Source organism: Andrographis paniculata, unplaced genomic scaffold (genome assembly GCF_009805555.1).
Source record: "Andrographis paniculata isolate CXL003 unplaced genomic scaffold, ASM980555v1 Contig89END, whole genome shotgun sequence".
Taxonomy (NCBI): domain Eukaryota; kingdom Viridiplantae; phylum Streptophyta; class Magnoliopsida; order Lamiales; family Acanthaceae; genus Andrographis; species Andrographis paniculata.
The window spans coordinates 2,579,726-2,602,600 of record NW_026137627.1 but is presented as its reverse complement, the minus strand read 5'-3'; the positions used below and the strand labels follow the sequence as shown (position 1 = coordinate 2,602,600).

The following is a 22,875-nucleotide window of genomic DNA, read 5'->3' as shown; positions in this document are numbered from 1 at the left end:
TCCAGTCCGGTGTCGACCATAGTTGAAGCGACATGGGGTGTTATCGTTAGCAACGAGTGGAGGTGGTGGGTGATTGACGAGGCAAATGGGTTGACAGTTGAGGCTGGGACTGGAGTGGCGGTTCATAGCGTTGGCGGAGAGAAAGGAGGATCGATGCTGACAGACAAAAATGGGAGGCAACGGCTGGAAGAAGGATCTGGAGGTTAGTGATAGTGGCGTGGCGGGGTGGATAGATGGGTTTGGGAGAGAACGAGAGAGCGAGACGGAAAGAAGAGGGAGCAAGACCGTCGATTGTGAGTCGCCATAGTGGGATTAGGAGAATACAATCAATTTCGGATGGAGTTGGTATTAAGGAATACAATCGAATCCATTTTTTTGGTTTCTTCTTATTGAATTTTACCTCTGATTTCGTGCGAAATGCAACCAGCACCAGCAAGTTAGGAAGTGAAGATTGAATCGAGATGAAAAGGGAGTAGAGATGAAATAGAATAAAAAAGAAGGGAGTGCAGAATAATTAATTTGTAATGGGGACTGAACTTAAATTAATTTATATGAATGAGAATTTATCCCCAATTGTCTGTATATTTTTTATTACGATATAATTTTTAAAATATTTAAATACATATTCTAATTATTTTAATCATATATATTAAATTTATTTTAAAACTACCAATATTAATAATTACATAATAAATAATAAAATAATATCATAATGCACTATTATTAACTAATTAAATATCAGTTTTTGTAAATACCGTGTCACTAATAAAAAAATATCAATTGAGCAGGGACGGAGGGAGTATGTGGTAGCATCCTGAATACGGAGTATCATTCATTTGCAAAAATGAGACAATCCAAACCTCCTTAGGCCATCCCATCATGCGTGAAAGACTAGTCATGATCTTTTTACCACATCAACAATATAAATAAACAAATTGTGAGATATTCAAAATAATTGTAGAAATGTAGGTTCATCAGAATTATGTAAAAAAAAAAAAAAAATAGTATTAAATACTCTGACACTTGCTTTTTCAGATAATTCGTTGAAACTGAGCCACCGTGGATTGATTGTAGCATGCCGAATCTTCGTCGGAAGAGACCATTATTGCTTTCATATGCAACAATTATATTTATGAGTAATAACCGCGGCTAATTATCTTATTTCGAAAATAAAAAAAGAATTTTCAAATGAAACATGATCAACTCTAAAATCCCTATTTAAATATAAATGATATGATTTTTAATAAAAAAATAAATTTATTTTTTTTTTTTTTTGCACAATTCTATTATAGAAAATATAATAGTTCAATTAACAACCAATCACTTCATTAATGTGTATTTAAAAATACATTACTTATGCTAATATAATATAAATGAAGCTTATGAACTGATAATACATAACAATTATAAACATAATATATTCTTGTTAATTTCAACACATAAAATATATTCATTCAACAAATTATATATATATATATATAAAATTGTTAACAAATTATTTCAACTAATACAACATGTGTTGTTTTCTTAATTATTTATGATGTGATGGCTGAAGAAATGATTTCCTTCAATTAACATATTAACTTCTATTGTATTTAACTTAACAATCAACCTCTAGCCACAAACTATCTTATTTATTTGGTATTTAATCCAATAGTCAACTATTAACTACCAATTACTTATGTCTATTATCATTTACTAATACTATAAATTTATTATATTTTTTTTTATTAGACGATCTCCAACTCATCAACTTCATTTATTTATACAGTTTTAACTCTAAATATGCATTTGCTACAGTAATTTTACTTTAACCATAACTCTATTTTCACTATTATTATTCAAATATTCAATTTTTCCTATTATTTTAAACAACTTTTTATTTTTATAATTTAAAATAATTTTTTAAAAAAAATAAAAATAAATTTAAAAGTTAAAATTAAAAATCTAAAAATTTTAAAAATTAAAAAAAAAAAATAGAAAGGAACACGTTGCTACAGTGCAACACCAAATTGCCAAAAAATGGCGCACAATTTAGCATCGTTGGAGACAACCAACGCCAAATCTAATGGCGCTGGGTTGAAGATACATTAAAGTCATTTTCATAATATAACCATTATATTTTAATGAAGTATTGCATATATGATAATAAAAATAAATTAGTGTGTGAATTGATTATTAGATTAAATACTTATTAAATAAAGTAGTTGATGGTTGGTTGAACCATTATATTTTTCATAAATTGATATAAAGAATTCTCCAAAATAATGATGAATAAATAAATAAATAAAAAGAAAGTGAATTTCTCTTACTTAATATAAATCATATCACTTCTATTTAATATGAATTTTAAAATTGATAGTGTTTCATTTGAAAAAAAAAAAAAAAAAAAAAATCTTCTTTCAAAATAAGATAATTCACAGTAGATTTCAATTATAAATTTAATTATTACAGATGAAAACAATAATGGAATCACTAATACCTAGTAATAATCTTTTCTAATGATGCTTTGATATGCTATAAGCAGTGACGTAATCAGCTTCCGAACCTAGGGGGCAAAACTACGATTTTCTCCTACCGATTCGCCATTGTATTTTTTGTTTATCTTTGACCCATGTGAACAAAAAAAAAAATGAAAAGAAGAAAAAAGAAATAAAGAAAAAAATAAGACAAATATAATACTTTAAAATTTAGGGGACAAATTCAATATAATTATACTCCCTCCGTCCCAACAGAGTTGTCTTATTTTTTCATTTTCGTCCGTTCCAAAACAATTGTCTTGTTTTCTTATTTAGTAATCGTGGTCCTCACTTTATAACAAAATTATTCCTACTTTTACAAACTTTTTACAATCTACTTTAGTAATCGTGGTCCCACTCTAACATACTTTTTAAAATCATTCAAAAAGTAAGGGCATTTTAATTTTTTTACATTCTACTTTATATCCACTTTCTATTAAATACTATTATTTTTTAATTCTCGTGTCCCTCCTAATAAGATATATTTTCTGGAACGGAGGGAGTAGTATTTTTTTTTTAATTTTTATATTAAAAAAAATAAAAAAATGGAATTTAGACATTTTAAAACTTAACGGGGGACAAATTCAATATAATTGTACTATTACTACGTACCAATCTACGGTAACTCATTTCATGTTATTGAGTTATTAATCGCAATTGTAAAAAAATAATTTAAGATTAATTTGAGTTAGTTTTTCAACTTCACAAACGGTAAATCAACGGAAGTAAAATAAAAATTTTATGGTCAAAAGTAAAGACCAAAGGTCCGCAGTTTTAAGAAACACATTCTTATAAAATGTGTTAACAACTTTAAATTGGTTTATAAATATAAAACATTATTTTTTAACTTATTTTTTATTTTCATTTTATTTCCAAACACCCCAAGTTAACTCTAACAGCCTTTCACCTCTTCCCTTTTTATTTTAAAGTGATTTTGGTTAAACTTTCGTATCTTCTTTATCACAATTTGAACTTGTGTTCACTATTTTTATTTTTTATTTTTTATTTTATATCTAAACTATGTGCTTACTGTTTCAAATATATATTTTGATTACTTAAGATTTTATTTTCAATTTAGCATATCCTGAGTTATTTGAAGGACATATTTTATATGATTTTCTAAAGTTGTATGGCCTGTTTTCTTGGCAAAAAAATACAACAATATGTTCAATGAATTTTATGCTATTATTGAGCCTTTTTTCATACTTTTATTTTATTTGAGTGTAATATATATTTTAGCTTTAATTAGAGACTAATTTGTCTTATTTGGATGAAAACGTAATTTGTTCTTTCTTTATATTTTCGTCCGTCTCACATAATTTGTCATTTTTTTTCAGAAATATAATTATACACTTTAATCACATTTTAAAATTTATAATTTCTATTTTTTTTTTATTTTAAGTAAATTATTTAGTCATCTTAATCTTAATCTATAATTATTTTTATTAAATTATAATTATTTTTACTAATACACTTTTTAAATATTTACTAATTACCCAATACATAGAACTCTGTGTCTAAGCTAAATGGACAATTTAAGTGGAATGAAGAGAACATTAATTTTCTAAAGTTACACTATTTTTATTTTTTTTGGGTGAAGATTTGGACACGCTAGTTAGCTTTAATTAGAGATTGATATGTTCCATTTGGATGTAGAATTGATTTATAGTGATTTTTACGGTAAAACTGTTTTATTTCCGAAGTGAACAAATTGTGTGAGTTAAGATGGTATTATGGGTACGATTCGAAAGATTAAACAATTTGTTTTTTGAAATCAAGTTTGAGAATGTTACCTTTAATTTGGCATTGGTTTCATAATTTTTATTTATTTATTTTTTTTTAATAAGGTTGAATCTTTGGTGAAATTTTATGACTTGGGCTAAATTTAAGTAAGATGATTGCTCATATTTGGTGGTTATGTGCAATCTGACTTAACCAAGTGTCACAAGTCGATAATAGTTGAGTTGGTTATCTTCCTCTAAGTAAGGTAAGGGGTTAAATATTGTATGTTTGATGCATCATCTGATTGTCACTTGATTGATAGACTATAAAAACAATTATATGTCAATGTGAAGTTATATAAGAACATGATGAACATGTTGTTTATGTATAGCCGAATTGATATGAGTTGAGATTTTTTGCGATATCATTATGCGTTATGCTATGCATGATTGTTGATTTATAAATTAACGAAGCCAGTGCTAGGCTAGCTAATGAGATGCATGGTTGAACCGGTGCTAGGCTAACTCATATGTATTGATAAGCCGGTGCTAGATCATCTTATGGATTGAAAGTGGGTTGGGTAGGGGCGATGCTAGTCCATCACCTATGTATTGATGAATCGGTGCTAGGCTATCCGATTGATTGAGAATAAGTTAGGTCGGTGCCATACCAATATCTATGTATTGATGAGCCGGTGCTAGATCATCTGATTGATTGAAAGTGGGTTGGGTCGGTGCTAGACCAACTCCTATGTATTGATGAGCCGATGTTAGACTATCCGATTGATTGAGAATGGGTTAGGTCGGTGTCAGACCAATATCTATGTACTGATGAGCCAGTGCTAAGTCATTCGATTGATTGAGAATGAGTTAAGTCAGAGTTAGACCAATTCTTGTTTATTGATGAGCCGGTATTAGATCATTTGATTGATTGATACTGGGTTGCGTCAATACTAGGCCAACCTCTATGGATTTATTGATGTCGGTGCTAAGCATGTATTGACTTGTTGATGATTGTAATATAGTTTGATAAATTTTGATCTATACATATTTAGTTCATTACTCAGTTTTAGCTGATGATATTATTTTTCTCTATGTAAAGTTGAATTTAGAATCTTTGTTCACTTTATGCATCATGGGGGTGGAATTTTTATTGAGCATTCAAGAATTTTTGGATTGAATGTTATCCAAATTTAGGACTAAACACTCTTTATTTTTTAGATATATTGAGAATTTTAAACTTATGTCAAGAGTTGCATGTTTTAAAGTACTTGTGGGTATTGGTAAATTTTTTAAAAACTTTTGCAAAGACAACTTTTACACACACTGTTATCCTCTTTTAGCCTTAGTATCGGGGCACACCATATTTTGTGAGACGTTGTCTTGATGTTGGCATGTGACTCAAAATTATTATTTAGGGTGTTTCAAATTATCAAATATTAAAAATTCTCATAATAACTAGTGAGTTTCAGGTCAAACTCAAACCATTTATGTTGAGGAAAATATAAGTCAAATGTGCATGCGAATATTTTAAATTAAAATTAGATTAAATCGTGTTAAAAGTCTTACACTAAAGAATTTGAATGTGGAAAAAAAAAAGTAAAGGTGGTGTAAGATAAGTTGCGAATGAGGTGTAGAATGGATAGTATGGTGATGGAGTATTGTTGGCGAATGAGGTTTCACTATCTCACAATGATGGTTACGAGTGAAGTGAGTTGATGATTAATGGTAGTGCTAGCTATCCAAGGTTGCGTAAAAATGAAAGGATGGAGTTTGGAAAGTACATATATTTGTGATATATGTATATACTTTGTGATGTGACCATCATGAGAGCTACCGATCCATCAATGTTTTTAGCCGAACCGATTTTCTGGAGCCAAGCACAAAAGATTCAAATGGCTATATTTTTTCTTGGACAATCGTGCTATGGACTCCATTATTGAGGAAATTGCCAAAAATAGACCCGCTATGGACTATTATAAGTTTGATTCTCCGATCACTTAATCATCCCAAGATCATCATTAGAAGATCCAGGACTTCCTACCAAGACAACTAACAAAGAATATCAATAATGTGAAAGGAGTCCAGAGTTTCTATTTTTACCTATTTCTTTATAGTATAAGTTTCCTTATATTATATTTCCTAATAGGTTGCTTCCTTATTTTATATTTTCTAGTTTATATGTTGCCTTTTAATATGTTTCTTTTTTTCAATGTTTCATTTCTTTTATCCTCAATGATCTCTATATAAAAGCCTTATTTGTCATTGTAAAAACACAACTATGATATTTTTTATAAAATTTCTTTGCTTTCAAGTGTCATTCTTACTTACTTGATTATTCGAGATTGTGCGATGCAATCCTCGGTATTCTTTCAAAATCGGGTTCTTTTCAAGTGATTCGAGACAGTTCGTCGCCTCTCAATCGGTGTTGGATCGCTTGTTGCGTCAACTCCATTCCTTGATTGGTTTATAAATCTTGTGTTGCGTGTTGCATAGTTCTCACGTGGTGCTCATCCGATCAACTATGTGAAGCGAGAATCCAGATTATCATTATTTATTCTTTGTTTGGTTTAGAGATTTTGTATTGCGTGTTGTCTAGTTCTCATGTAGTGCTCATCCGCCCAACTATGTGGATCGAGAATCCAGATTATCCTTCTTTATTCCTTGTTTGGTTTAGAGATTTTGTGTTGCGTGTTGCTTAGTTCTCACGTGGTGCCTATCCGATCAACCTTGTGAATCGAGAAACCAAAGTATCCTTCTATCCATATCCTTTTCTTCCCTATCCATCCACCAAAATTCCGCATCTTTCTTTTTCTTTATTCCCTGTGGTTTGCGAGTTTCCGAATCCTTCGGTTGCGTTCGCATAACTTTGTATGAGAGTGTGTTGTGTGTATGAGATCATATAAGACTTCTATTGGCTAACATACTTCGTGTTAATGGTGATTCACTTGGCCTATAGGCAATCGTGGAAAATAAAAACTAAACTTCAATTATTAAGCTAATGAATCATTTTTGAATTCATTATTATGTGTTTGAAAATCTGTTCTTCTTGATACTCACGACTGATTAATTAAAAGATTAGTTTACTCCTTACCTTTTTTTCCAAATTTTCTAAATCAAATTGCATTCAAAGAGTCACTTCTGCAATAGGTCTTAGATTGCCCTAGTAGTGTGAATTCTTTCAAAACCTCGTAATTAGATTTTGTTATATGACTTCGCATTTGATAAGAGTTTATGAAAATTACTGCATGAAGCAGAGAGCTTATATTAGTGTCATCCATGTGTATTGGCGATGTGAAGAAGAATGATATTTCATTTATCACTAGGAATTTAAAGTTGGAGTTTACACTATGAAAGTCGTAAAAATTATTTAAATGCAAAAAATAAATGTGATGGGTGGCGAGCACGCGATTCTTGTCACAGGTGCTGCCGACCACGCGTACTAGACGTTTCGATCTCTTTACAGCTTTAGCTCTCCTAACACGGTCGCATTTTATAACATGTGAATATGTTACAAATTATTCAAATAGACTCCTACTTATAGGCATTGGCAAAGCTTCTAAAAGATTGGCGATTACAATTTTCCGATTGGCACAATAATTCTCAGCCGTCCAATCTAACAAATACGAATTTGAATGGTCAATATTATTTCCATGGGATCATGGTCGATTTCTTTGGACTGGAAGCCAAACCAAAAGTTACTTTTTTTCTCAGGGATTTCACACTCCTCTAATTGGCAATTCCGAACGTAAAGAAAGGATTGTAATTTAACAGCACTACTGTCATAACACGATCTTGTCAGTTTTTTTAGTTTTTCCAAGGGAACTGATTTCTCTAATTCTTGCTCCAAAATGCAACTGAAATTTCCCAAAATATCAAGGCATATAAAATGATACAAAGAGATTAAAGTATAATTACCAAAGTATTTTGACACAATTAAACATACATTCAGTCAGAAATCAAAACTTATGCTTATAAAAATCATTATAGAGCATGTCGAAAACTAGCGTTATTGATAAGAGAAAAATTGAAGGTTTGGTATATTGAATAAAATAAGTGAATTTTGGCATGTTGCAGGTGATCAAATATTTGATTTAATGAAATTGTTGTAGTACTCAAATTTCCCTATCAAAAATATATTTATTCTCATTTATACTAGTGAGTTTCCATGTCGAACTTAGAAATTTTAAATCATGAAATAAAATCAAAAGAATATTTACAAGTAAGTCTGATTGAGCGAAAAAAATTCAATAAGGTCTCGCTTGAGCAAGGAAAGTGGTAATAGACACGAAAGTAAAATAAGTAGTAAAGTGAGCATAATAGTTAAAATGAGCGGAGCGAAAATTTCTGGGTGATGAGTGTATTAAGGGTGTAGGTGAGCGGAGCAGATTTGTGTGTGAGCGATATACATATAGTAGTAAATTGGGCAAGCGGTAGGTGTGAACGAGAATGTACTAGTGAACGGTAATATATTTGATGGTTGGATAAATGAAGATGTCGATTAGTGATCTATCTATTCCCAAATGGCTAAATATTTTTTGGATGAAATAAGTGGATGATGATGGTGAAATAATGAAACATATACATATAATACGAAAATGACAAAAGTAGAGTGTGTGATGATGCTTGTTCATTTAAAACATATTTTTTATTTTATGGGTACTTGACTTTAGGGGAGTTATAACTAAAGTTCAGCGATACCCAGTTATTTAAAAAATATTATTTAAAGAAAAGTCATTTTCACTATACATTTTTTACTCCAACAAACATCTATGTTTAATAAATTATTATTTGTTATATAATAAGTGTAATATATAAGTTGGTAATTATATATATATAATATATGTATATGTATGTATATTGTAAGTATATATTATTATATTTATCTTTGCATATATATTAAATATGATATGCTCTAATCTAATTAATGCAGTGCAGAGAGAAGGAGCAGGAGGAAGACTAAGTGTGGAGAATTGATTTCTTTCAATACATCGTGGTATACATATATATAGGTTTCTCCAACCAATCATAAACATCCACACATACGGTAAGTGTATGCCAACGAAGTGCTACGTACTGCATTTGTGCACAACACTCCCCCTTGGATGTTTTATACAAAGAATGTGCCTCGTTAAAACCTTACAATGAAAAAACCCTATGGGAAAAAATCAAAGTTAAGGAAAAAGAGTACATCATTCTTGTATTAATGCGCTCCCCCTGTTTTGGACTTTATTTTATGTCTTTCATCCGACGCATTCCAATTCCTTGTACCAGTTTGTTGAATGTTGCAGTCGGTAGCGCCTTCGTAAATAAATCTGCAAAATTTTCAGATGATCGAATTTGTTGCACATTAATTTCACCACTTTTCTGAAGATCGTGAGTAAAGAAGAACTTCGTAGATATGTGCTTTGTCCGATCGCCTTTAATATACCCTCCTTTTAATTGAGTTATACAAACTGCATTATCTTCAAATAATATTGTAGGAGGTAATATATCATTGGTAATCAAGCCACAATTTTTCTGAATATGGTGAGTCATGGACCTCAACCAAACGCATTCACGACTGGCTTCATGAATTGCTAAAACCTCAGCATGGTTTGAAGAGGTAGTTGTTATTGTATGTTTAGCAGATCTCCAAGAGATTGCAGTTCCACCACAAGTAAATAAATAGCTAGTTTGAGATTTTGCTTTGTGTGGATCAGACAGATAACCAGCATCAGCATAACCAATTAATTCATTTCGAGATTCACTCGAATAAAATAAACCGAGGTCATGAGTCCCCTGAAGATAACGAAAAATATGCTTGATAGCATTCCAATGGCGTTTTGTGGGGGATGCGCTAAATCTGGCCAGTAGATTTACTGAAAAGATATATCTGGCCTGGTACAATTTGCGAGGTACATTAATGCGCCAATAGCGCTGAGATATGGTACCTCGGGGCCAAGTATTTCTTCATTTTCTTCTCTTGGCCTAAATGGATCTTTACTGGGATCAAGGGATCTGACCACCATTGGTGTACTCAGAGAATGAGATTTATCCATGTAAAATTGTTTCAATACCTTTTGGGTATATATGGATTGATGGATAAATATCCCATTGTTCACATGATCCACCTGTAATCCCAGACAATATTTTGTCTTTTCAAAATCTTTGATCTCAAATTCTTTCTTTAGATATTCAACTGCAATTTGGATCTCTTCTGGAGTTCCAATTAAATTGAGATCATCAACGTATATAGCAATAATGACAAAATTTGATCCATTTTTCTTTATAAAGACGCATGGGCATATTGGATCATTAGTATAACCTTCTTTTAATAAACATTCGCTCAGACGGTTATACCACATTCGCCCTGATTGTTTAAGTCCATACAATGACCTTTTCAATTTGATGGAATATGATTCTCTTGGGTTTAATTTGTATGCTTCAGGCATATTGAATCCCTCAGGGACTTTCATATAAATACCAGTATCCAATGAGCCATAAACATATGCAGTAACTACGTCTAAAAGATGCATGTCGAGCTTTTCTTGCACTGTTAGGCTCACAAGGTATCTAAATGTTATTCCATCGACAACCGGAGAGTATGTTTCATCAAAATCTACTCCAGGTCTTTGTGAGAATCCCTGAGCTACAAGACGGGCTTTATATCTCACAATTTCATTATACTCATTTCTTTTTCGTACAAACACTCATTTGTATCCAACTGGTTTTATACCATTGTTCACCGAAGACCTCCCTTTTGTTTAATGAATCAAGCTCTGATTGAATCGCATATTCCCATTTTGGCCAGTCATTTCTTTGCCGACATTCATGAACCGATTTTGGCTCTGGATCCTCGTTTTCTTCCATTATATCAAGTGCTAAATTGTATGCGAAGGCATTATCAATAATTGCCTCTTTACGGTTTCAACATTTTCTTGAAGTAATATAGTTAATTGAATTTTCAATTATCTCTTCATGTTCTTCAAGGTCGTGCTCTTCGGGAGCAATTATTTCAGGGTTGACTTCCTCGTTAGATTGAGGTTTATCAATATCATTCCTGATATTTTCATGATTATCATCATTAATTCCTCTTTTCTTTCGAGGGTGTTTATCTTTGGAACCGAGTGGTCTACCACGCTTTAAGCGTGTCGCTGTTTCATTAGCATTTGCAGTTTGTCCATCAGGGACAATTATTTTAGCCGGAGCATTAGCAGCTTGGATATATGATCGAGTGACTTTGCTCGAGTCATTGAATGCATCCGGTAACTGATTTGCAATATTTTGCAAATGTATAATGTGTTGAACTTCTAGTTCACACTGCTTTGTACGAGGGTCACAAAAATTCAATGGAATTTTCCAATTAATATCCTTTTTTGGTTCATTTCTGTCTCCCCCTAATGTCGGAAAATATGATTCGTCAAAATGACAATCTGCAAATTTTGCAGTGAATAAATCACCCGTCATAGGTTCAAGATATTTTATAATTGACGGCGATTCATATCTGACATAAATGTCCAATCTACGTTGAGGACCCATTTTTGTATGTTTGGGGGGTGGAATAGGAACATAAACAGCACACCCAAAAATACGTAGATGAGATATATTTGGTTCGTGACCAAATACTAATTGCATTGGGGAATAGCTATGATATCTTGTCGGTCTCATTCTTATAAGTGTTCCTGCATGTAAGATTGCATGCCCCAAGCTGAAACGGGCAACATAGACCTCATCAGTAATGGTCTAGAAATCAATTGCAATCTTTTAATAAGTGATTCTGCCAGGCCATTTTGTGTATGAACATGAGCAACTGAGTGCTCTACATTAATTCCAATCGACATGCAATAATCATCAAATGCATTCGATGTATATTCACCAGTATTATCCAGACGTATAGTCTTAATTGGATTATCGGGGAATTGTGCCCGTAATTTAATAATTTGGGCAAGCAATCTCGCGAATGCCATATTGTGAGTAGATAATAAACAGACATGTGACCATCTGGTAGATGCATCAATAAGCACCATAAAATATTTAAATGGCCCACACGGTGGGTCTATTGGTCCACATATATCCCCGTGTATTCTTTCCAAAAATGTAGGTGATTCAATACCTACTTTAGCTGGCGATGGCCTGGTTATCAATTTTCCCTGAGTGCAGGCAACACATGTTAACTCATTTGAGTTTAAAACTTTTTGATCTTTTAATGAATGGCCATGCGAATTCTCAATTATTCGCCTCATCATTATACTGTCAGGATGCCCAAGGCGATCATGCCATATTTGAAAATCGGTAATCTTTTGATCTACCGTGAGGTGTGTTTCAACAACACCTAATCTGGCATAATATAAGCCAGTAGAGAGTGAGGGTAATCTCTCAATGATGCATTTCCTTTTATCAATGATATTGGTGATCAATAAAAATTCACCATCGGTATCACTCATAGTTTCAATGTGATAACCATTTTTCCGAATGTCATGAAAGCTCAGTAGATTTCTTCGAGCTTTAGTGGCCAACAGTGCATATTGTATCACAATTTTCGTCCCCGCGGGGAGAAATATAATGGCTTCTCCAGAGCCTTCAATTAATTTCACACTTCCACTTATTGTATTGACATTCATTCTTTCCATTTTCAAATGGAGAAATATTTTTCGTGTTTCAATATAGTATGTGTCGTTGCACTGTCAATGAAACACATATTTGCATCATTTTGATTGGCATCCATTTAACCAAAAATAAAATAGGCAAGAGTCATCGTGCTGATAACGTGTTATATAATAAGTGTAATATATAAGTTGGTAATTATATATATAATATATGTATATGTATGTATATTGTAAGTATATATTATTATATTTATCTTTGCATATATATTAAATATGATATGTTCTAATCTAATTAATACAGTGCAGAGAGAAAGAGCAGGAGGAAAACTAAGTGTGGAGAATTGATTTCTTTCAATACATCGTGGTGTACATATATATAAGTTTCTCCAACCAATCACAAACATCCACACCTACGATAAGTGTATGCCAACGAAGTGCTACGTACTGCATTTGTGTACAACATTATTTACTATGTTTGGTTAGTGGTTATTAATTAGTCAATTTATTATATGCATTATAAATAACCATAAATGCATAAATAATTTAAGGGTGTGTTCGTTTGATGGATTTGGATTAAATTCCACTATTCATCCAAAATTTTCCCCCCAAAAACATCAAATCAAACATCTATTTTTTATTTTTTATATTATACTAAAAATCAATTTTACATTCAAAACATCACATCATCACCTATTTATATCACATCATACAACTATTCAAATTCAAAATTTTTACTATTCAAATCCCAACTCAAAATTCAAACCCCCAAACAAACACACCTAGTGTACTACTATAAATATGAAATAAATATATTAATAATAAATATGCAATAAATATGGAGTTAAAATAAGTTTGATTTGAACTAAATTACTTTTTTATTTTAATTCTTATAAAAAGAAAAAAAATAAAAATTAAAAGAATAGCTATAAAACCTCGCTAGAAGGAGGGCTTGAACCTCCGACCTTGTGGTTAACAGCCACACGCTCTAACCAACTGAGCTATTCCAGCTGCTTATTATTATCTTTTATAATTACAATTATCTTACAGTTGATTGATACCATTTGCCAAACCTGGCTGATTAACGTCTTATCTTACCAGATTGGGAATGGGAATTAGTAATTAATAGTGGAGGGAGAGGCAGGTAGTTGCTTGTGGTTGTGGAGGAAGGAGCAACAGCACAGCACTTTACCAGACCTTCAACTTGGAAATGAAGAAGACGGTGTGCGTTACCGGAGCATCCGGCTATATTGCTTCTTGGATTGTAAGATTCCTGCTCCACCGCGGCTACACTGTCAAAGCATCTGTTCGCGACACCAGTTCAGTACCAATCGATCGTCTCCCCTCCCAATTCTGCTTTTCGTTAATCATCATTGCTTTACTTAATTTGGTTTCATTTCATTGTTGACTTCGTCGGTTTGTTTTAATTTTTGGTGTTTTGACTTTGGCGTCTGTTAATTTGTGAAATATATAATCTGCAGAGGATCCGAAGAAGACAGAGCACTTGCTTGCGCTCGACGGAGCCAAGGAGAGGCTTCAGTTGTTCAAAGCGAATCTGCTCGAAGAAGGATCATTTGATGCTCTTGTTGATGGCTGTGACGGTGTTTTTCATACTGCTTCTCCATTTTTCATGGGAAGTACCACAGATCCGCAGGTTTTACGCTGCCGTTGATGTCTTTCATCCCTCCTTTTTTGTTTCTTTTTGTTTTAACTAAAGATCCTTTTAGTCTCGAATTTGATATTTTATGCATTGGTCAAATGCAAGCGGAAGCTAAAACAGCAAATGCCTGCCTAAATATAACAATTTTGATGATTATAATGGTAAAGATGAAATATCTGAGTCTTGTAGTGATTACTAACCATAAATTAGCTAATTAGCAACTGAGTTTTCGATTAGTTAGCTGGGTGGAGTTTGTTCCAGAATGATCTAGATCTAGCTGTTTCTACTACATTCAGATGCCTGTGTGTTTGGATGTGGTGCTGGGAGTTGGTAACGGTAATAAGATATTTGTTTTGATATAATATTTTGAATGAAAAATTAATTTTGATTTAATATTGAAAATAAACAATAAGTATTTGATTTGATGATTTACCATAGTTTGATCACACCCTTCATCTTGATTGGTCACTACATTGGACTGAAAATATACATTCACATGAACTGCTAGTAGATGGGAGCTTTCCTTTTCTTGATTGAAAAGAAATTTAAATGTGAAAAAACAATAAAAAAAAAAAATCAAAATATGTATTAGGATTTCATCATCAGCTTAATTGAATATGAGATCTTTTTTTTTCATTTCTTGTAAGCATTATTATTTTCTGACTCCATTTGCTAATTAATTAGCTTTGGCTTCCCTCCCTCAGGCGGATTTCATCGATCCTGCATTAAAGGGGACACTGAATGTTCTTGGATCATGTGCTAAAACGCCCTCTGTTAAGAGGGTTGTTTTGACATCATCTATAGCTGCGGTTTTTGCCAATGGTAAACCTCGAACACCTGAGGTCGTAGTTGATGAGTCTTGGTGGTCGACTCCGGAGTTTTGCGAACAAGCTCAGGTCAGTGTTCTCCACTGTTCTGTTCTGTTACTTTTTCTTTATTTAATAACATTAAAATCCACAATTTGAGTATGTTTTAAGTAAACTCGCAGCCAAATCTAAGGATTTATCATGTTTCACATGTTATGTTGTATATCTGTTTTTGTGTAATTTTAGTTCTACCTTTATTCCCTGGAAAATAACTTATACTGTGTTTGAAAAGCATTTGTTTGAATGGATGTATAACATAGAAATCCCCTTTTCCTGGAGCAAAAGAACTGTTTATGTATTTTCAAACCAAAACATAACATTTCATTTTTCAAGCCTAAAAAACAGTACAAAGAGCATTCATCCTAATATATTATGGCAAAATTGATGATGGGTAGGGATTTGTTTACTTGAAATTTGGTTTTGGTTTGAATTGTAGTATAGATGACTATTTTTTGTTGGAGGAAATAAAATATTTTTGTAGAAAATCGTAAGAATTGTATGTTAAAAAGATTACAATTTTAACTTTGAAGAAGTATAATGTAAGTTGGAAGTTCAGTTGGATGTTTATGTTAATTGATGTAATATATATATTAAAAAAAATTAATACTATATGTTTTTTAAGTAATAAAATTTATTTTTTTTAAAGAATAAAATTTGATATAATATAAATAAATAAAATATATGTATTTTATGACTGATATAAATTAATTTTATAAACGACTTAAGAAATAATAATATTTTAATGTAAAAATGAAATATTATATAAAATTTATTAAAGAATTGACAAAAAATGATATGATAAATAGAAAAAGTAATAGTAAATTAATTATTATTGGTTAAAAATGACAATAAGAAACCCGGCATAATTATTTTGAAAGAGAGTATAAAGTTTTGAATGTATATAAATATATTTTTTTATTGATTAGTGAGATATAAATAAAAGATATTGAACTGTAAATAATATTTTTCATGGTTTGAATGGTGGTATTGTTAAGATCCTTTGTTTGAGAGGATAATATGTTTTTATATAAAATTTCGGAAACTAAAGCCAATCTCTAAATAAACATAGTCTAAATTTGCCTGGCTGCAGATGCTTTGATTTATGTTCCTTGTTTTTTGGGGGGCCTTATTCCATTCCTTTTCCATTTTATGTTCCAGCAATGGTACATGCTCTCAAAGACACTGGCTGAGAATGCTGCCTGGAAATTTGTAAAAGAAAAAGGCATCGACATGGTTGCGATAAATCCGTCCATGGTAATCGGCCCACTGTTGCAGCCAACTCTTAACACGAGCAGTGATGCAATCTTAAAGCTGATAAACGGTATATATGCATCAGCATGGTTAACATATCACGTAAAGGCATACAACATATATTTTTGCGTTAAGATATCATATGCCGATCATGTTATGATAATATATATAATACATGTTGATTATCTTTATGTGATATACTGACCCGATCAAATTAGCACCATGTTGACTTTATTGGGTTTAGGGTCATCTACTTCATACCCATACATACAATCATCTGCAATTGTGTATGAATTTCTTTCTACCTTAATTTGTACTAATTGCAGGCGCTGAAACATATCCGAATATGACTTCCGGGTGGGTCGATGTAAGAGACGTCGCAAACGCTCACATTCTAGCATTTGAGAATCCTTCGGCAAATGGAAGATATTGCACGGTGGGAACTGTTTTACACTACTCTAAACTCGTCGATATTCTGCTTCAACTCTACCCCAATGCTAAACTTCCCGAAAGGTGACGAAAATTTAGCTAAACTTGTCGCAAGAATGCTTGATTTCGCTTCTTTAATATGTAACGGCTTTTAATTTCTATACAGGTGCGCAGACGATAAGCCATTCACGCCTACGTACCAGGTTTCGAAAGAAAAGGCAAAGAGCCTCGGCGTCGTATTCACCCCTCTTGAACAGAGCCTTAAGGACACTATCGACGACTTTAAAGAGAAAGGCTTTCTCAAATATCCATCTGCATTTTGATCCTCCGGTAATTTTTAGATCCTTACAAGTTTGTCTGATATTCGAAGCAATTCGAAAACAATCTCATTATTCCTAGTTTCGACAAAACTGGGATTGTAAAGAAAGAAAGGAACAATGTCGAACAGATAGCGCGATTTTACGATTTTTTTACTAAAGATACCGTTTTTAATCACTTCCTAAAGCTTTCTCTTGTTCTGAATGTCTCAGGAGGACTCGAAAGAACTCCGGCAGCTGCTCGACTACTGTGTCTCGCCAAGCATGACGACGAATTCCCAATGTCCCGCAATGGCGAAACTTCTCCAATAACCCGGCTTGAGCATTGTTTAGCTTTTGCGCTACGATTTTCCTTCAGTCGATGAAGGAACATTTTCTTCTCCTTCGCTAGATGTTTGCCTAAAGAGATGGGAGCTCGATCTTTATCGAGTGTTCTTTCTTTGTGTTCTTCGACGGCATCCCCGAACTTATTGTAGTTCTCGTCACTTTTCTTCTTCATTCGATGACTCGACTCATGTTTTTCGTTTTCGAGCTGCTTCGCTAGAGGGACCGGGTTTGGATCTGCGGTCGACTCCCGTATCTCCCATTTGATGGCGAATAGCTCGCGCTGCAACTCGCTAACCTTGGCCTCGTAGGCGAGCATCTTCTTCTCCGATTCGTCCAACTGCGGAGGAAATCGCGACAAACATTAGGAAGCTTTTACGATAACTCGTCGACTCTAAGAAAAAATTCGAGACGAGACGACGCGATTGATCTTGCCGTGTGCCTAAGCGATCGAGCTCGATTTTCCCAGAAATCCCGAGACGCCTGCAGCTGCACCATCTCGTCGCGCACCTGCCTCAGCATTTCCTGCATTTGCGACCACTGCTCGGTCTCGGCTCTCACCTGCTCGACCAGCCGGCGAACGAGGCTCTTGCATCGACCCGTGCACTTGATCTCCGGGGCCTCGTCGATCGTTCGCTTCAAAGTCGAATTTGACGGATTTCCGATCCACTGCAGAGCATATCAATACTGTTTCATTAACATTTCCAAAAGTCAAAATGCATAAGGATCAACACTTGCTCAGTTCTTACATCCTCGGACTCATTCTCGGCCTCGAACATTCGTCGTTGCTCGTCCAAGTGTCGACGAAGAAGGTTAGCCTTTGTGTCGAAATTACTGCAGTTTGGGAGCTGGTGGCTCCGGCTAGTCGAACCACCGCCGGAATTCAGTTCCTCTAACTTTCTGGCTAGACCGTCGATCTCTTCCTCCAGCACCGCGCCGGCATTCGCTCCTCGGCATATCTTCTTCCTTCCCTGAAAAAAATGTCCGAAAGCATTCCATGGTGATTGATACAATGTGAAAATATTTTGTGAAAACTAAAAAATTGTATTATATTGGTTATTAAAATAAAGGATATGTATGTAAATAATATAAGATAATTCATAAATTTAAATCTAAATAATCTAATATCAAAATTTAATATAAAATTATTAAATTTAAAATTGAATATACAGAATATCTCGTGATAATAAAGACGCATGGAGTTTTGTTTCAAATTTTTTCACTGTTGGAAATAATATCGTAGAAAATTTACTGTTCAAACCAAAAACACGACATCAAAATGTAATAAATAATTTCAAGAAAAAAAACACTGACAGAGATTAGTGATTGAAGAGATGATCTTAAAATGGCTTCGATCTCAGCTCTGTTGTTTTCAATTTTGTTGAAAGCTAATTGCTTTTCCATTCTCAGCAGATTGCATTCTGCCCTCAGCATCTCCGCCTGGAACCTCCACTGCTCCTCCTCCTCCTCCTCCAATCCGGCGGCGCCGCTGCCGTCGCCGTCGTATTCGGCGGTGGGGTGTTTATTGTGATGTTCTTGATCAAACAGGTTATGGAGTTTTTCAGAGAGGCGGCACTTCTGCTGCGTTCGGGCGGCGGTGATTTTGGCGCGGCGGGTTCTGCGGCTGAGGGGGAAGTTGAGGATTTTCGGGCTGGGCGGCGGCAGCGGCGGTGGCGGCGGAGGTGGGTGGCATTTAGGTGGTCGGACCGCCGGCGACATCCTCCTGTGGTAATGTAGTAATGATAATTAGTAGTTGCCCGTTTTGGAGTAGAGTTTATATATTGGAAGGGTGGCTTGTGAAATGACCAAATTGGACACGGTCACACGGCTTTCTCGAATTTATTTATTTATTTCCTTTTTAAGTGATAATTTGTATAAATGATTTTATGCCACAGACATGGCGCTTATTACAAGTTGATCACGTGAGACTGTGAACTTTAGGTGTGTTTTTTTAGTTTGGTTTTGGAATTTTTAATTTTAATTTGAATGATAATTTGAATTTATTTATTTTTAAAAAAATGGAAATAATTATATAGTTAAATTGTTTAAAATAAATTTCAAAAAACATACTGATGAGATTCTCGATTTTTCTGAACGTTAGGTGATTTGCACAGATTCTCAACCAAATAATTAGTGCGGATAACAACGATGATTAAGAATATAAAACAGAAATATATATTAAGAATTGAAAAGAGGGATAGAACAATCGGTAGTGTATGCTCAGATCACAGCCACTACTTCGCCAACTCCAAGTCGTCCTACGAGGTAACCCACAAAGGTGTCGATTGCGGTGGTTCCTAACACGAAGTAACCTAAGAACCCTATTCCTCGCACACTCAGTATCAGGACGAAAAATAACGAGAGAAGTCGATAGGCTAAGGCAGTAGGTTTGATAGCGAACTCGTCACTCCTATCTCCCAAAATCACAAACCCATATATATAGGGGGGAAGCGGATGGATAGAACCCAAAAGAGTAGGAAACAACCTTACCTTATCAACACCCATGGCGGACTCAATCAATCTCGAAGAAATAGGGATAGCACCGTGAACGACGGAACGGATGAGAGACCGATTCAAACGATCGAACAGAATGGGGAGAGATCGGTTTGATTTAAGGAGATAAAAAACAAACCGGGTCGGTTCTGGATCGGGTCGGACGGGGTCGGGTCGGGTCGGTTCTGGATCGGTTGTGGGTTGACGCAGAAACACACCAACAATCTCTACCTTGTTTCTAGTCGACCCTCGTGGTTACATTGGAGGGCAATCGAGAGTGGGAACATGTTATCATCATCGCCATTATTCCTGCAATCTTAACACGGAGTCAATTCTGTAGAGTATATATTAATCACAGAGAAATAATACATGCTATCAATGAAGAGCAGACACGGTTCTAATCCAATGTATCAAAATTTAACATATTTAAACATGACTGAAGCTTGGAAACAGGCAGACATTTGGTTCCCATACCAGTAGGGTTAAATTGAGAAGGTATTTTTTCAAGTTTGACTGACCCTTTTGCAACTATGTCCCGTATAAAATGAAACCTAACATCTATGTGTTTGGTTCTATCATGAAAAACAGGATTCTTGCATAATTGGATTCCATACTGACTATCAGAATAGACTGTCACATTATCACGCAATATTTCAATTTCAGAAAGCAAACCTTTTAGCCACATCGCTTCCTTTAGAGCATCAGTTATCGCAACATATTCTGATTCAGTAGTAGATAGAGCAACAATATGTTGGAGTTGTGATTTCCAACTTATGCATGAGCCACACAAAGTAAACACATAGGATGTTGTAGATTTTCTATTGTCTCTATCATTCGCATAATTGGAGTCCACATAACCTTTCAATTTTACTCCTTCAACACATTTTCCAAATTTTAGCCCTAGGTTACTAGAACCACACAAATATCTAAATAACCATTTGACTGCATTCCAATATTCAGTTCCAGGATTAGACATGAAACAACTCAAACAACTCACAGAATATGCAATATCAGGTCTAGTGCAAATCATCAAGTACATCACAGAGCCTATAGCATTCGAATATGGCACATCTTTCATGTAATTCATATCAGATTCAGACTTAGGACATTGATCTTTGCTTAGCACAAAATGAGAAGCTAGAGGCACATTAGTTGACTTTGCATTGGACATACAGAATCGTTTCAAGACTTTTTCAATATATGCGGATTGATTTAACAAAAGTGTAGAAGCAGCCCTATCTCTAATAATGTTCATAGCAAGAATATTCTTTGCATCACCCAAATATTTCATGTCAAACTTATTACTCAAACAGTCATTAACATGCTTGATAGTATTCACACAAGGACTAATCAATAACATGTCATCCACATAAATAAGTAAGAAAACAGGAACATCATTTGATCTCATAAAATACAAGCAATGGTCAAAATTACTTCTTGTGAATTTTAAAGATCCCATGCACTCATCGAATTTAATGTTCCACTGTCTAGGTGATTGTTTCAAACCATACAAATATTTCTTAAGTAGACACATGATCAGGCTTACCTTTATCTACAAAGCCATCAGGTTGTTTCATGTAAATTTTCTCACTTAGATCACCATGTAGGAAAGCAGTTTTAACATCCATTTGTTTTAGTTCCCAATTAAAGTGAGCAACTAAGGCAAGCATTATCCTAACAGTAGTATATTTAACCACATGTGAGAAAATTTCAGTGTAATCAATCCCTTCTTTTTGAGTGAATCCTTTTGCTACCAACCTAGCTTTAAATCTAACATTATCATTTTCATTTTTGACTTTGAAAATCCATTTGCAGTCAACAATAGAACAATTAGTTGGCCTAGGAACAAAAATCCACGTATTGTTATCATGCAGGAAATTCATTTCATCATGCATTGCATTTAACCATTCTTCAGCGTGTTTAGATTTAAAAGCTTCTTCATAAGACTTAGGTTCATTTCCATCTAATGTCTCGAACACACTAAAAGCATAAGAAGTCAAGTCGTATTCATCAAATCTAGACGGTTGCTTAGTGGTTCTCTTAGTCCTATCTCTCGTAAGTTGGTAGTTTTCTATGTTCTCATATTCTGATTCAGAATTTTCAGCATTTGGTAGGTCATTTTCAAGCAACTTATCATGAGAATCAGATTCGTCATGCAACTTTTCAGAAATTTCCAATTTATTTGGCTCTACCTTATTTGGCTCTACCTCATTTGAAGTCAAATCTATTTCAGTATTTGGCACATTCAGACAGGGCATCTCATTTTCATTAAAGGTGACATCTCTACTAATTAGCACTTTGAAACCTGGTTCATCTTTTAACCATAGCATATATCCTTTTACTCCTAAAGGATAACCTAAGAAAACGCACAGCTCTAGGTTCAAGTTTATCACCTTTATATAAAGCATATGTTGTACACCCAAATACTTTCAAATTGGAAAAATCAAGTTTCTTACCCGACCATACAGATTCAGGACACTTACCCTCAAGTGGCACAGAGGGAAACCTATTAATCAAATATGCAGCCGTAGTAACAGCTTCCCCCCAAAAACTCTTTGGAATGCCCGAGGAGTTTAGCATGCTCATCACCCTTTCAATAAGAGTTCGATTCATTCGTTCCGCCACCCCATTTTGCTGGGGTGTATAGGGAACTGTCTTATGTCTAGTTATACCTGATTTAGCACATAATGAATCAAGCAAATTGTTGCAA

At 33.9% G+C, this 22,875-nt stretch overlaps 2 protein-coding genes and 1 non-coding gene across 3 annotated transcripts; 1 reads left to right on the top strand and 2 right to left on the bottom strand.

The window, feature by feature from the left end:
- Positions 1 to 13,762: 13,762 nt before the first annotated feature.
- TRNAN-GUU (transfer RNA asparagine (anticodon GUU)) lies at positions 13,763 to 13,836 on the bottom strand. The gene has a single exon. It is a non-coding gene; the product is annotated as a tRNA-Asn (tRNA).
- Positions 13,837 to 13,937: 101 nt separating this feature from the next.
- LOC127242967 (phenylacetaldehyde reductase-like) lies at positions 13,938 to 17,846 on the top strand. The gene is made up of 7 exons (XM_051262756.1): positions 13,938 to 14,144; positions 14,307 to 14,479; positions 15,190 to 15,381; positions 16,510 to 16,672; positions 16,929 to 17,115; positions 17,198 to 17,361; positions 17,562 to 17,846. Exons 1-6 carry the CDS (start codon positions 14,036 to 14,038, stop codon positions 17,352 to 17,354), a joined length of 981 nt encoding a protein of 326 aa, XP_051118713.1. The 5' UTR covers positions 13,938 to 14,035; the 3' UTR covers positions 17,355 to 17,361; positions 17,562 to 17,846.
- On the bottom strand, positions 17,371 to 20,346 carry LOC127242966 (uncharacterized). The gene is made up of 5 exons (XM_051262755.1): positions 20,163 to 20,346; positions 18,987 to 19,395; positions 18,422 to 18,643; positions 18,108 to 18,341; positions 17,371 to 18,012 (listed from the first exon to the last, which is right to left on the bottom strand). The coding sequence occupies exons 2-5, from the start codon at positions 19,389 to 19,391 to the stop codon at positions 17,524 to 17,526; spliced, it is 1,350 nt and encodes a 449-aa protein (XP_051118712.1). The 5' UTR covers positions 19,392 to 19,395; positions 20,163 to 20,346; the 3' UTR covers positions 17,371 to 17,523.
- Between the last annotated feature and the right edge of the window lie 2,529 nt (positions 20,347 to 22,875).

What these genes read in the sequence shown, in the direction of transcription:
- LOC127242966 (XM_051262755.1), bottom strand. Translation starts at nt 19,391, where the DNA reads ATGTCGCCGGCGGTCCGACCACCTAAATGCCACCCACCTCCGCCGCCA. An exon ending in CTCTTCAATCACTAATCTCT is followed by an intron (nt 18,644 to 18,986) that starts GTCAGTGTTTTT and finishes CATTTTTTTCAG; the next exon opens with GGAAGGAAGAAGATATGCCG. An exon ending in CCGAGAATGAGTCCGAGGAT is followed by an intron (nt 18,342 to 18,421) that starts GTAAGAACTGAG and finishes TATGCTCTGCAG; the next exon opens with TGGATCGGAAATCCGTCAAA.
- LOC127242967 (XM_051262756.1), top strand. Translation starts at nt 14,036, where the DNA reads ATGAAGAAGACGGTGTGCGTTACCGGAGCATCCGGCTATATTGCTTCT. An exon ending in GAAGTACCACAGATCCGCAG is followed by an intron (nt 14,480 to 15,189) that starts GTTTTACGCTGC and finishes TCCCTCCCTCAG; the next exon opens with GCGGATTTCATCGATCCTGC. An exon ending in AATCTTAAAGCTGATAAACG is followed by an intron (nt 16,673 to 16,928) that starts GTATATATGCAT and finishes TACTAATTGCAG; the next exon opens with GCGCTGAAACATATCCGAAT.